Consider the following 14,299-nt stretch of genomic DNA (forward strand, 5'->3'; position numbering starts at 1 on the left):
CAAAAGTATATACTAACCTTTTGGTTTGAAAGAATGTTAAAATTGATGGAGTAGTCCCCACATCAGAAAACAATCCTCATTAAAAGATTATATTACTAGAAAATCTTTTGAGTGAGTAGGTTGATATATGTTTTGATAAATAAACATGAAGAAAATGTGATGAATACCATTAATTAGTAGCATGTAGTCATGTAAAATATAATTAACCAAATTATTGTTTGGAAAGTTGATAAGGAAAATGATTAATTTAGTGCAAATATCGCGAGGAACATTCCTAAAGCATGTATCACTACAACAAAATATCTCTATTATGCTACTATTTTATGACGTCCATCGGGATGCACATCATAAAAACTTTATCGAGAATTATTACAACACTCAAACATCGTAATACGTTATGATTCTCTCTTTTTTATTTTTTCTTTCTGTTACCCTTTTTTTAATAAACAAAAGATAGCTGTAAAAAGACAAGTATTTTTAAATTATGACATTAAAATCTCACACATTACTCAATAAAAAAATAATAAAATAAAAATTGAAAGCATCTCTCCTTTCTCCCTCTCTCACACGCAGCTCATCCTTTCTTGCATGGCTCCACTTCTCTCTCTCTCTCTCTCTCTTTCAATAACCATTTCATTCATCTTTCCCTCTCACATGGCGCTCTCCTTCACTTACTTCTCATTTTATTAGCAGATATGGTGCGACGGAGGAGGGTGATGGACGTGGACGGCCGGACGTTGGCATGAACAATGAAGGTCGTGGGCGAGAGTGGGTGTTGATAGGCTGGGGGACAAAATTGGACACAAACGAAAAAGGACTCTGCATATTTGAGGGTATATAACTTGTACATCAAAGAGAATTTGAGTAATATATTCCTTCATATTTCCTCTTCATTTTGGTGTGTGGTTATTTCGTTTATCCTCTTTAATTTGTAATATCACATTTGATATAAAATTGGGATTTACGATTTAGTGGTATCTACGATTTTGGGATTTTGCTAGATAAAAAGTGATTTTTTTTGTTATAGTGGGTATATTATGTTGAGCATTTCTCAGCGTAATAACTTATTGCAAACGTTATTATGACGTGCAAAACATGTCATAATAACTCTATCTTTTTATGTCTACAATTATTATATATGTCGAACAATTGTTCGACGTAATAACCCTCTTGTATTAATTTATTATTTTTTTATTGGTGTGTAATAACTATGTGTTGTAGGGTAAATTTACCCTCCCTCGCGAGGATGACATCGCTAATAACTATTCACCATGGTGCGAGAACTAGTTCACCCATCTTGAAAAAGCAAGCTCCCAGTATTAAGGAAAAAGTGCAAACGCACAATAGTCAAGCATTTAAGTGCAATTAATGGAGACATTTTCAATATGGAAATAGCAAATTTTGCATCTATTGTAAATCATTATCTTTAATTACATTAAAGTGTAATGGTCAAATGGCCTAAGGGAAACTTTATTTCTCTATAAATAGGTGATCCCAACGACGTTCATTCAAAGTAATGAATGGGTTTGGAGATAATCAAAATAAGACTACTTTTTCCAAAGTGGGCATAGTCTCGACCGAAAATTGAGTTGAACTACTATAATTTTGTGATTGTATTTAACTTTACATACTCGCATATTACTTCTTGAGTGCTCGCATATATTGATGTTGTTACAAAACTCATCTAACAACACTATCGTATATATATATATTCATAATTAAAATGAAATTTTGTATACACATACATAAGGTTGTAATACTAATGGCACAATTTGTGATATAATAACAAGTGAAATTGTAAAGAACAAATGCTTTGAAAGTTGATCTACCAATGATTCCATAGTGTGATTTTTATAATCATAATTCAACGGTGATGTGATTGGCATGGAACTTTTTGCAAGTGACGATGAAAAGTTGCTAACGTTGGACAGAAAACAAGGAAGATCAGTCAATGAATCTTAAAAAATAAAAATATATTTGTCCATACCCACAAAAGGTGTTAGAGAATTATGTTTTACTACGAGAATCCACATATAATAATACAAAAGAAGTAGAACCTTTTGATGTTACAAAAGCTAAAAGAGAATATAAGAAATCACATGTATAAATAGCCATCCATATTGTTCATTGTGAGCCACCAAATATATTGTACTACTCAACCATTTTCAATAGTTTACTACGTTAAAAATTATCATATTTAAATTTTCATATTTTTTTATTAAGAAGCATATAGCCATGGCTAGGGACCCTCTTGTGGTTGGCAGAGTGATAAACGATGTGTTGGACCCTTTTACGAAGTCTGTGTCTCTTAAAGTTTCGTACAGTGGCAATAGGGCTATTAACAATGGTACTGACCTCAGACCTTCTCAAGTTGCTAACCAACCTAGGGTTGAAATTGGTGGGGATGATCTCAGGACCTTCTACACTTTGGTCAGTATAATTTATATATATATACATACATACTCTTCTCTTTCTATATATTAACACAATCATTTATTGTATGACAGGTTATGGTTGATCCTGATGCTCCTAACCCTAGTGAACCCAATCTCAGAGAATATTTGCATTGGTAATTAACCACAGTTTGCAATTAAAATTTTGTTGTTTTAGTGATTTTTATGTATTATTACAATAAGTTTAAAAAAAAATTCCTTAATAGATAAATTTTATTATATTCTACTAGGGCTGGTTCTGAGTTGTGGGAGGCCCTATATAAAATGTTGTTTTTTTAAAAATAATTATATATAAAGTGACAATTTTCAAAATTTTGGGGCATTTATAGGTAAAAAATTGCATTTTTCCCAATTTTTGGGGCCTAATTGTCTGAGGGCTTTAGGCACAGGCCAGACCCACCTATACCCATGTTCGAACTTGTGTACTTCATAAATATAAATCTCGCTATACATATTTTAAATTTAGTTTTATTTACTTAGTTTAGATTTAATGTGCTTTGGGTTGGTTTTCAATCAAATCTAATCAATTACAAAGTACATTAAATCAAAAGTAAATACAAAGTATATAATGAAATTTGTCTTAATATAACAAAATTATTGCTATATTACCATATATCCAAAATGTAGTCAATCCTGTTTGTATGTTGACTTTTCAGGTTGGTGACTGATATTCCCGCAACTACCGGAGCAGGCTTTGGTACATATGTTTATACTTACTTATTTCTAAATAATTAAGATAATTCCTAGTTTTTACACAACATAATTGCAATTTTTACTGAAAACACCAAGTCCAATTTAAACCCTAATTAAGAACAACACAATTGTGTAGGCCTTATCATCGATTCCAAACCTATTTTTAGTAAAACTACTTTTTTTACTGTAAGTTTTGATAATCATTTTTACTCAAATAATATTGTGTTTGACAAAATATGTAGTTTCTTTTTCAATCGTCATTAATTTGCATAAAATTTCATCATTTTAATTATTATAATTCTGTAAAATAATCTTTTATGTTGTCTATTTTCATTAATTACTCGAAATAGAATAAAATATTTATAATGATAAAATTGATTGTTCGAATGTAGGACAAGAAGTGATGTGCTATGAGAGTCCACGACCAACGGTGGGAATACATCGTTATGTGTTCGTGTTGTTCCGGCAACTTGGACGGCAAACAGTGTACGCGCCTGGGTGGCGACACAACTTCAACACAAGAGACTTTGCTGAGATCTACAATCTGGGATTGCCCGTTGCTGCCGTTTATTTCAACTGTCAGAAGGAAATCGGTTGCGGTGGAAGAAGGTCATAATATATATCTATCCATATATATAAATATATATCTATCCATATATATAAATATATATAATAATCATAATTATATATCTATATATTGAATAATGCTAGAGACACAACACTAATAAACTTAAAATTTACCATTAGTGACGATATCTTTTTCAACTATATACATAGTTAAAAATGTTATCATTAAAGGGTAAGTTTTTGAGTGTATACAATGCTGGCTGCTAACTATATATAATAATAATAATAATAATATCGACTATATATATATCATGCAACTACAAGTAGCATAATATATATATGCTACATCTAGTAGTAGTAGTAACTATATATGTGTGTTGTATAACTAGTTGTGATCTCTTGTAATAAAACTCTAGCACTGTACTATCAGTACTTATGAAATTATCAAATGTGAGTTGTAAATGTTTCACGCATCTAGCAATATTAATGTTATTATTACTAGATGTTGTAAATGTTTATGATGGATCAATATAATATGTGGACTTATAGTACTTTTCATTATCTCGTCAACGTGATTAATTATTTGTTTACATATTTTTTCATTTATATTCTCATATTTTTCTCTAAAAATCTAAAAATACTTAGTCGCAAATAAGTTGAAAGATTAAGATTAATCAAAGCAAACAAATAAAAATTGGAGACTAAGATTTTTTATTATGATTGCCAAACTGAATAATATAGATGCGACTAGTCTAAAACAAGAAGGAAAAATATAAAAATAATCTATTCTACTATTATTAACAAAAAAATTATTATATACCCTTATAACCCTAGCTATATCGAAAATTTTCCAATGGGATATGCATAAACAAGTGCAATTATTAGCTATATGCATGTGAATAAGGGCAAAGTAATTGTTCTATTCTAAAGCAGCAATTGAGCCACTTATTAACTCAATTAGCATTCCTATGATTATAGAGGGGAAACCTATGTTTGTCTCTCTCATTCCTAAGCGCCATTAGCAATCCTAGTCTTTTTCCTCTAGTTCTTTTTCTCTCTTGGTCGGAGCAACATCAGCATGTGGTTGGGCTTTTGGTGAAGCTCTAACTGAGAGGGCACGTAGCTTTAAGGTGGGCGATCTTCTTGTGGTGGTCCAACATCATTTTTTTTTTCGTTTCATGGTCCTTTAGGCGTTGATGGGTGATGTGTCCCTTGGTTGGCATTAGCGGTGGTGTTCTTGATGCATGTTAGGGGGTGTTGCGGTTCTCGGCAGCTGAGTTGTCTCCCTTCCCGTTGGTGGGTAAGTTTTGGGCAGATCTTTGCTATTTGGACGAGTTTGGTGGCTTGTGGTTCTGGGATGGGTTCAAGGGGATCAAGATTGACAATGTTGAAGGGTGGTAAGGACTCTACGAGCCATTTCATTTGTTCATTGTACTTATTGATTGGCTTTTTGCTTGTTTAGTTTTTTCAATAATGGTGTTTATCACCCACTATTTCACTACCTTACTAGCTAATGGCTTTCACGACGATGCTTTGAGGTATTGGTTTAGTAGAGTCACTCAGCGTGCTTATCCTAGAAAACACTTGGATGAATCTCTTTCAGACGTAGATTTGGTTGTTATTCAAATAGTTATTGATCCCATGTCTTGTGATCTTCCGGCGTGAAGCGTTGGTTTTCATGAGATTTGTATATCGTTGTTTTATTTTCAATAATGTTTCTTTTATTGATTATAGGTCTTTAGACATTGTTGGGGTTGATATATATTTGATGGTGAACATTGTAAACAACTTAATAAGCCTAAATTGGTCATTTGAACTAGCTTTGTAAGTAATTCAACCTGTTATATGAACGTTGTATGATTCACTCTATTATGAAATTTCTTATTATCTTTTAAAAAGAAGTTCTATTCTAAATATGTGATATCATGTAAAATGACAATTAATCTGAATATGCTCAATTCATTCATAAATGAATAAATTAACTGATTTTAATAACACTCGTATTGTCACAATTATTAAGCCATAAAAGTTAGCTAAGTCAGTTCACTACTTAAAAAATAACTTTTAGCTAGCGTCACTAAAAAGCGTCAGTCCAAGGTACTAATCGACATTTTTTAAATGTGGAGATTTTAGGCGTTAGTCCAAAAATGACGCCAAAAAATGCTGCGTTTTTGGTATAGGCTTTAGCTAGACCTAAATGTAACACACTATAGTCGTTAGTTGAGGACTGACACCTATATTGTTTGCAAATTTAATAATAAAAGAGCCAAGCCTAGCGCGACAACTTTACTCTCTATAATCTTACTCTCCCCATTTCTCTCGTTCTTTCACATTCTCCCAAAAAAGATAGAAAAGAAAAAGAGGAAAAAAGAAAACACCCTACTTTCTTTCAATCTCATCCATTATCCACATTCTCTTCTCAATCCTACCAACCGCCCAAATCTCTCCCCAACTCTTGACAATGTACGAGTCTCTCTCTCCAACAAACCCAGACCTCTCTTACTCTCTTTTCATGATGAACCAAGACCTTCATCTCTCTCTTCACAACAAACATAGCCTCATCGAACAAGAAAACACCTAAACTCTAGTGATTGGGAGAAATGGTGTGGATAAATGTTGGGCTCGACAGTCTTCTTCATGTCGAGTGTTTGTTGTTCATCAGATTCTTTTACCCATTTATTATTTGATTTGTTTTCTGTTCAATTTTTTTTTTTTGTGTTCATCTAATTTCCTTTCTCCATTTATCATATCATAACTAAAAAATTGTGTAGATACGACCACTTTTAATGGTGGTTCACTCAGAATCACTGTTAAAGCCCTTGAACTCATTCGAGAAGTAAACAAAACTCAAATTAAAATAAAAAAATAAAATAAATTAAAGCACTACAAACAATATTTTTGAATGAACTGCTATTTATAGTAAGCTTTAACGAGGATTCAGTCTAAACCACCATTAATGTAGTGTATATATAAAATTATATATATATGCAACTAACTCTCCTTAATTATTAATTTATATTTAATTTATAAGAATGTGTAATTGTTTATTGTTAGGTTAATTTTATTTCAAAACACTACAAGAAAAGAGATTTATAATGACAACATCTAATGCAACGATACCTTTATCATCACTATCCCTTAAAATCACAAAATAATAATAATAAAAATTAATTACTTGAATACCTACAGTGACGACATGCTATAAATGTGAAAATTTTGGTGGGTACCTTGGCGGGCAAGAGGTATTAACCTCCAAAATATCTAGGACTAGAGCGATGTTATAACTTCTCCAAAATTTTGACAAACTTATGTCATCGCTATAAAATGCTAAATTTTGGGCAAGAAGACACCTGCCCAAAGTGGATTTGTGCCAAAATAGGCATGGTAAAATAACATATAGCAACGATTTTTTCGTTCTATAGGTTATACAATTAACAACTTATTTAAATATTTTTTAATTAATTGAATAATGTTTTTTATATGTAAAACGGTGCCAGATTATCAACGGAGATGACTTGCTTGAGACTGTAGCAAGACGATGTCATCGCTATAGGTTCTACATATATAGCACAAACTTAAGCGTCGTTCTCTTTCCCCTTCCCCATTTCTCTTTCTCTGGTTCCCAAACTAGAGCTCCTTCTCCCCAGAAACCTCGGCCACCCTCGTCGATCCCAGCCCCTGTCTGTGTCCTCCCCAAATCCCAACCTGCTTTCCCCCTTGTAGACCCCCTTCTCTCCCTTTTTCCCATACCCTACCTACTCTCCCTAGCCCCCTCTCTCCCCATCAAGCTCTATCTCTTCGGTGAGCTAGTGAAGCTCGACGTCTCTATCGACCATTCTCGGTCTCTCTCCCTCTTGATGGTTTATATATATGATTATTTTTTTAGAATTGCTAAGGGGCACCACTGGTGCCCAACACCACAAGTTGGTAGCATACCGCAATTGGTGCAATCCAATATCGGGTCCTACTTATTTGAATTTAATAAGGATTATGGGGTATCACTAACCAATCATGAAGCGACACCTTATGTGGTGTTGTGCATCTTAAGGTACCAAATAGCAATATTCTTATTTTTTTCATTTTCTATATAAGTTTAAATTCATTATAAAGATATAAATTTATAAATCTAATATTATATGTTTATAAATCTATGTTTTAACTGATTTTTTTTTCTTGCTGGTTCTTTAATTTTTTTTCTTTCGTGCAATTGAAGGGCTGGTGAAGGCTTTGGGCTGATGGAGATTGGATTGTGCACTTCTCACAGTAGGTATTAATTAGTTTTTTTTAAAAAATTATTTTATCACTGTTTTTGAGATTTTGTTTAATATTATTATTAGTTTATAGAGAAATATATATATATATATATTCTCAGTTTTTGGTAAATGTTATTAGTTTATATAAATATATATATATACACGTGCATATATATAAATCTGTTAGTTTGTTTATGATTCCAAAATAAATTTTGTGGAATATTAATTAGGTGATTTAGGTATATGTTCAACTAATCTTTGTTTTGGATTTACAGGTTTGTTAATTTTTATTTAAAAAAATTAATTTACAAATTATTTTTATTAAGTTTTATGATTCTCATATAAATTTTAAATAAATAAACTATATAATATATAAAAGAATAACATAAACGTATTAAAAATAAAATTAAATCAAAATATTATTTATTATTATTTTTTTAAATATACAATAACATTATAATGATAATATTTATAATGTTTGAATTTATATTGATACAATTATTAAATATCTAATTTTGTATTATATATTATTATAATAATGATATTTTATAATATTTAAATTTATATTAATATAATTGATAAATATCTAGATATTTTATAATATTTAAATTTATATTATTATAATTACTAAATATATATTTTTAATTTGTTTAAGAGTATATTACATTAAATATTTAAAACATTTCATTAAAATTAACCAAAAATTACATTGAAACCAAAAAAAAAAAATTTGTTATCCACGAGACCATGGTTTGAAGGCTTGAAACCATGGTTACAAACAAACCCACGAGACCCAACCACCTGTGCTAGAGGTGTCGGGCTACAAGATACATGCTCTTAAATGCCAAAACAAAGCCTAAAGAAGAAGCAGTAAACCAAAGATCATCATATTTTGAATTGGCACTATTCTTCAACACTTAAATCTGAACTATACAGAAAGAAGCCTAATCTGAGAACCTATTTGACTTTAAGAAATCAAACATCAAGATAAATTTTTCTAATAGCTTCTTGGCAAAATAGCCTATTTTTTTTAAAGTGGTTTTGTATTTTAGCCTAATTTTAATAATTCTTTGCAAAATGATCGAAAAACTTAGATAGTTGGTCGAAAAATTTTACACAGGTAATCGAATTTTAGACAAATGTCATTTTGCAAAAAATTATCAAAAGTATAAAAAAACTATTTTCACCAATTTCTATTTTTCGCTCATTTTTTTATTTCACGTACTCATCATAAAAATTATTAAATTAAAATAACAATAATAATAAAAACTTTATAATGACATACTCATACCAGTGCCTAGCCTTTTGACAACTTTAACCATAAAGAAAACTTTTTATTTAAGATTTAGTTTTGAAATCAATATTCTTGTCAATTTTTTGTTACCCGATAACTGATACAATTCTTGAGTGAAAGATGGAAAAAAAAATTATACAAAAATATTTTTATTTATTTCATACAAATTCTTGTATTTCTTGGGTGTGATCTTGTACTCTTCTAGTTGGACTAATCAATAGTATGCAATAAGTCTCTCATCACAGCCGTCCATAACAGGGAGTCAAAGTCAGAGCCTTTAACCTGCAACCGGCTGCCATTTCAAAAGCGTCACCGGTTCAACCGGTCTTCCCTTTCTCATTTTCATTTTCATTTTCGAAACTGTTTTTGTTTCGGTCATTTCCAAAAAAAAAAAAAAAAAATTAGGTTTATGTTCGGTTTTGTTGCAGATACTCAGTGGTCTGGTCAGTACTAAGACCAGTTCTTTATTCTTTTATTTCTTTTTTCTCTGATCCCAATCTAATCTCTAACTGATTTTTATTTTTTTTAATAATAGTAATTATTGAAATCCCAATTCTAATTCATCAAACCCTAGAGAGAGAAAACGGGGAGAGAGAGAGAGTCTCGAGGTAACCTGGTCCGAGTGTGGATTCTAGAGAGAGAAACGCAATCTCTGAGTGAGAGAGAAAAGCCCTAACAATTTGGCAATGGCGTCGTCCAAGGTGTTGGCGTCGTCAAATTCGAGAAACTCGGATCTCTCTCGAAAGTCCTCTTCCGCTTCTTCTTCAGCTGTTAGAAGACCCAAACTATCGTTCTCTGATCAGCAGGCTCATATCACCAACAGTAACAACAACGGTGGTGATCACACTGCTAAACCCTCGATGACCGTCGATGGCTTCCTTCGCAACGTTTACGACGCTACTCCCGCTGCTGAGTCCACTCTTTTAGACGCACAAATCACTCTGATCGACCCGACTCCAATAGCCTCCGTTTCGGCCGCGGCGGTGGCTACCGGCGATTTGAATTCCGGCAGCATTGGCTCCTCCAGTGCTCCGAAGACTGTTGACGAAGTGTGGCGGGAGATCATCTCCGGGGATAGGAAGGAGTGTAAAGAAGAGGAGCAGGACATGGTGATGACGCTCGAGGACTTTCTGCTTGCCAAAACTGGGATCGCCTCCGTGGAGGAGGAGGATGTGAAGTCGCTGCCTGCTCCGCTGACTGAGAGCTTGAGCAGTGGGCTGTTCTCTTTTGATTCGATCCCGCCGAGCCCCTTGCAGGCCTTGGACAACGTCGAAGGGTCGATAATTGGGTTCGGAAATGGGGTTGAGGTGATAGGAGGAGGGGGAGCTGGAGGAAGAGGGAAGAGAGGGCGCAATGTTTTGGAGCCGTTGGATAAGGCTGCGCAGCAGAGACAGAGGCGAATGATCAAGAACCGAGAATCGGCTGCCAGGTCCAGGGAAAGGAAACAGGTGAATTGATTGAGTCTCGCCCAAATGGAAGATTTTTCTCAATCTGTTTTTATGTTTCTGTGGCTGAAATTGTATGATGGGTTTTGAATTGCAGGCATACCAGGTTGAATTGGAATCGTTAGCAGTGAGACTTGAGGAGGAGAACGATCGGTTGCTCAAAGAGAAGGTACTGCACTTTTAGGCTTGCATTTCTGGAATCTCTAATCACTTTTAGGTGGTTTCATATTATTCTATTAACTAGTGGTGTGAATCTTTGAATTATATGTTGGGTCAAAATTTCGTTTGATCATATCATAGATATTAGTCAAATTGGGACAGCATTTTACCTCGGCATAAAGAGATTAAGATTAGTCGGATTCTGCCCTACTCTCCCTGGTAGAAACATTAGTACTTAATTTCACTTTTTACAAAGTTTGTGAAACCGAACCTTTTCTGAGGGGTCATGATGCTTAAAGTTCAAATTTTGGAACACACAATCCCCACTATCATGAGATTCTGCTATGTTCCCTGGCATTTAACTTATTGAATATGTAAGCAATTGCTGAGCCTTTGTCTTTTTATGTACTCTGTTCTTTACATCCACCATATATATTAGACACACTTAGATCTATTAATTTATTCATATGTATTATCTGGGACTAGATATGGATTTCCTTGCAGTTGCATTTTTTAAGTGTGTATGTATTGATTAGTGCTACACCATATAAGTGAAGTATCATTTTTTTCTGTTGGTTTTTTACAACTTACAAAAGCTCATATGTAAAGTTATTACACCTATTATTTATTGCATGTGTGATTCCATTACTTACTGTAATTCTTGATGGAAGAATTTAGAAAACACGTGTCATTTCAACTTGTTGCGGGTAGTGACTAAATTCTTTAGTATCTGTATGGCATTAGTCACAGTAGCATTGCGGGTAGTGAAATCTATATTACATCTTTGTTCTCACAGAACTTTTCCTTTTATGCAGGCTGAGAGAACTAAGGAAAGGTTTAAGCAGGTACCAATTACACTTCTGACCTAACTTCTTGTAACTTTTTATCTGTTGGACAAGAAACTGTATTTTAATATTTTTGATCGGAAATATCTTCTACAGTTTATTAATACTAATTCAAGGAAAAATAAAGAACTATAAAAACAAATAAGATTGAAAATTAGGTCTATAGATTTCAACTTTTGCTATATCTGAGGTAGAAAGTTTAGAATTTAGTGCTTTGAATGATTTTGTAATTGAAATTAGTGGTGAAGTATCCAATTTATTGACACATAAAATAAAAAATCAAGGCACTATTCTCTTATATTGTTGAAATATGGAATAATTGCAATTTGAACTAATGGAGTCAATGGCTGGCACATGAACTTCCTACATCATGCTCTTGTGAGTGAGATAGAATTTGAGAATTTTACTGTATCTTGTGTGCTGTAGACAAAGTTCACTTGTTATTAGTTATTGCTTGTGATGATGAGTGATGAGGTGCTTATTCGTTTTTGAGTGATTCGAAGAAATGTGCTATATTTTGGGGTTAATTGGATTGGCAGGACTAGACAAGTTTTTTTTAGGAACTTGGTAGGGTCTTTTTTTTTATTTTGGTGATGCTTTATCTCAAAAATTAAATGAAAGTATCCAGAAGGAAGAAAGAATAGTCAACGACTGATATGCTGTGAACTTTCTTGTTCTATTTTGCTGCAGCTTATGGAAAAAGTCATACCAGTAGAAGAGAAGCGACGACCACCACGTGTTCTCCGAAGAGTTCGTTCTTTGCAGTGGTAGGGAACAATATTAATATTATAATAACAAAAACTGTCCAGACGGAGAGAGGGAAAAGAATAGCATATTGTTGTTGGATTCTGATCTCCTAAATCAATACCATACTGTCAAGAAATCGGTGTTTTTCGATATGAAGAAAAGGGATTGTAACCTGAATTATGAAGGAAAGATCCTTGTTACTAAAACAGAAAAGAGTAGTCCATCAATGGAGATAGGTTAGTTTCTTCTGTTGATATATTAAGAGTAGTAGGTATCATTAGCCATGTATGCAAAACTTCTTTTCCCCCAAATTGTTGCTGTGAGGGAAAGAAGCTCATCCTTGAGATCAGTATTGTGTAATTAATATTTATGGGCATAGCATGAGATGAGATCTTTCTTTTCCCCAATTTGTTGTGAGGGGAAGGAGCTGCTTCATTATTATTAGTTAATTTATGAGTAATAGGACATTGGTGGTTTACAAAATGTCATCTTCATTATATTACTAGAAATTTGTAATAGGCCCTCTGTGATTAACTCAAACTTATTCTAATTGTTGTTTTAATGCTTTATTTACTCTTAAACCTAATAAGATAAGGGCCCTCTGCGACTTGTGTTTGTTTTATGGTAGAAGTTTTTGGTGTTGACTACTATTTGGACATTATTTATGTGTTCATTGTTTAGTAAGAATAAAAAACGATTTCATTGAGTTCGTGTATTGGTCTCTTCCATTTCGGAATGAAGTGATTGGAAGTAATATGAGAGTATATTGAAATGTTTAATCCAAAATAATTTATTTTCTGTAATATAAATCAGAAAAATTATAATCATTATAATTGGTATTGATGATATTTATAATAAAATTAAACCTGTTGAAAAACTACATAGATAAATGAAAAAGTTTCTAGAACGAATTTAAAAGTTTCTATGAGACTAGGGTGGTCCATGATAAAATATATAAGCTATGCAATCACCTTAATGTCTTTTATATATATATATACATATATATATATATAGCATTGCTATCATGCACCACAGGCCACTTTAGGACATCATATTTTGCTATTGGTGTAATTTAATAGCAATTTTTACATATTTCAATTTAAATTAAAATATATAAGATTATTAATTTATAAAAATAGTGATTTAGGATGTTGGGTTTAAAGAATCGTTATAGGACACTAAATAGTACCCAACATCCTATGCTATGCATTTTAATGTATGAGTTTAGACTAAAATAAGTGGGACTTGTTATTAATTTTCACCAATCATAATATGTTATTTTATAAGAAGTTTAGCATCTAAGAGCAACTTCAATGGCACTAATCATTTGATAAAATTAGTTGTTTCTTCCTACTCCAACCATAATTTCATCACCTTAACTATTATAACAATTTGCTTTTGGACTAGCCAAATATAACTACTGTAAAATGCTAACCAAATTAATGACATATTATTATAATAATAAACATTAACAAGGAGGGGACATAAATGCAAAGTTGTCAACACATATATTCTCTATAAATACAAGATAATAAAATAATTAATTATGTAAATTATTAAAATAATCAACTCTCCATAATAGAGAGCATGGTTGGAAGTTCATAAAATTGACTAGTTATAGTAGCTTTTTAGCTATTTTGGCTAAAATTTAGCTATTAATTTACTAGTGTGTTTGAAGATGCTCTAACATATCTTATAGCAATGCTTTGTCTTTTAAACACTTTGTGGTATTTGTAATCCACATAAAAGAAACAAGAAGTCTTAACTATATGAAAGTTAATGTTAATATAGTTAAGGTGGTTAAGTTAGTTAATAGTCTCAGGTTAGATTAGTCTTTTGCTCT

At 32.3% G+C, this 14,299-nt stretch overlaps 2 protein-coding genes across 3 annotated transcripts; both read left to right on the plus strand.

Annotated features, from left to right (window-relative positions):
• The first annotated feature begins 2,137 nt into the window (after positions 1–2,137).
• Positions 2,138–4,274, plus strand: LOC133805164 (protein VERNALIZATION 3-like). Its single transcript, XM_062243264.1, has 4 exons — positions 2,138–2,430; positions 2,508–2,569; positions 3,110–3,150; positions 3,539–4,274. Exons 1-4 carry the CDS (start codon positions 2,236–2,238, stop codon positions 3,760–3,762), a joined length of 522 nt encoding a protein of 173 aa, XP_062099248.1. The 5' UTR covers positions 2,138–2,235; the 3' UTR covers positions 3,763–4,274.
• Positions 4,275–9,636: 5,362 nt separating this feature from the next.
• Positions 9,637–13,086, plus strand: LOC133805163 (G-box-binding factor 4). Of its 2 annotated transcripts, XM_062243263.1 has the most exons (5): positions 9,643–9,703; positions 9,796–10,708; positions 10,803–10,874; positions 11,680–11,709; positions 12,400–13,086. In XM_062243263.1, the coding sequence occupies exons 2-5, from the start codon at positions 9,947–9,949 to the stop codon at positions 12,478–12,480; spliced, it is 945 nt and encodes a 314-aa protein (XP_062099247.1). In that variant the 5' UTR covers positions 9,643–9,703; positions 9,796–9,946; the 3' UTR covers positions 12,481–13,086. The 2 variants fall into 2 exon arrangements, with proteins under 2 accessions (XP_062099246.1, XP_062099247.1); XM_062243262.1 differs by having other exon boundaries at positions 9,637–10,708.
• The last annotated feature ends 1,213 nt before the right edge of the window (positions 13,087–14,299 follow it).

The sequence above is a fragment of the Humulus lupulus genome, chromosome X (assembly GCF_963169125.1).
Source record: "Humulus lupulus chromosome X, drHumLupu1.1, whole genome shotgun sequence".
NCBI lineage: Eukaryota > Viridiplantae > Streptophyta > Magnoliopsida > Rosales > Cannabaceae > Humulus > Humulus lupulus.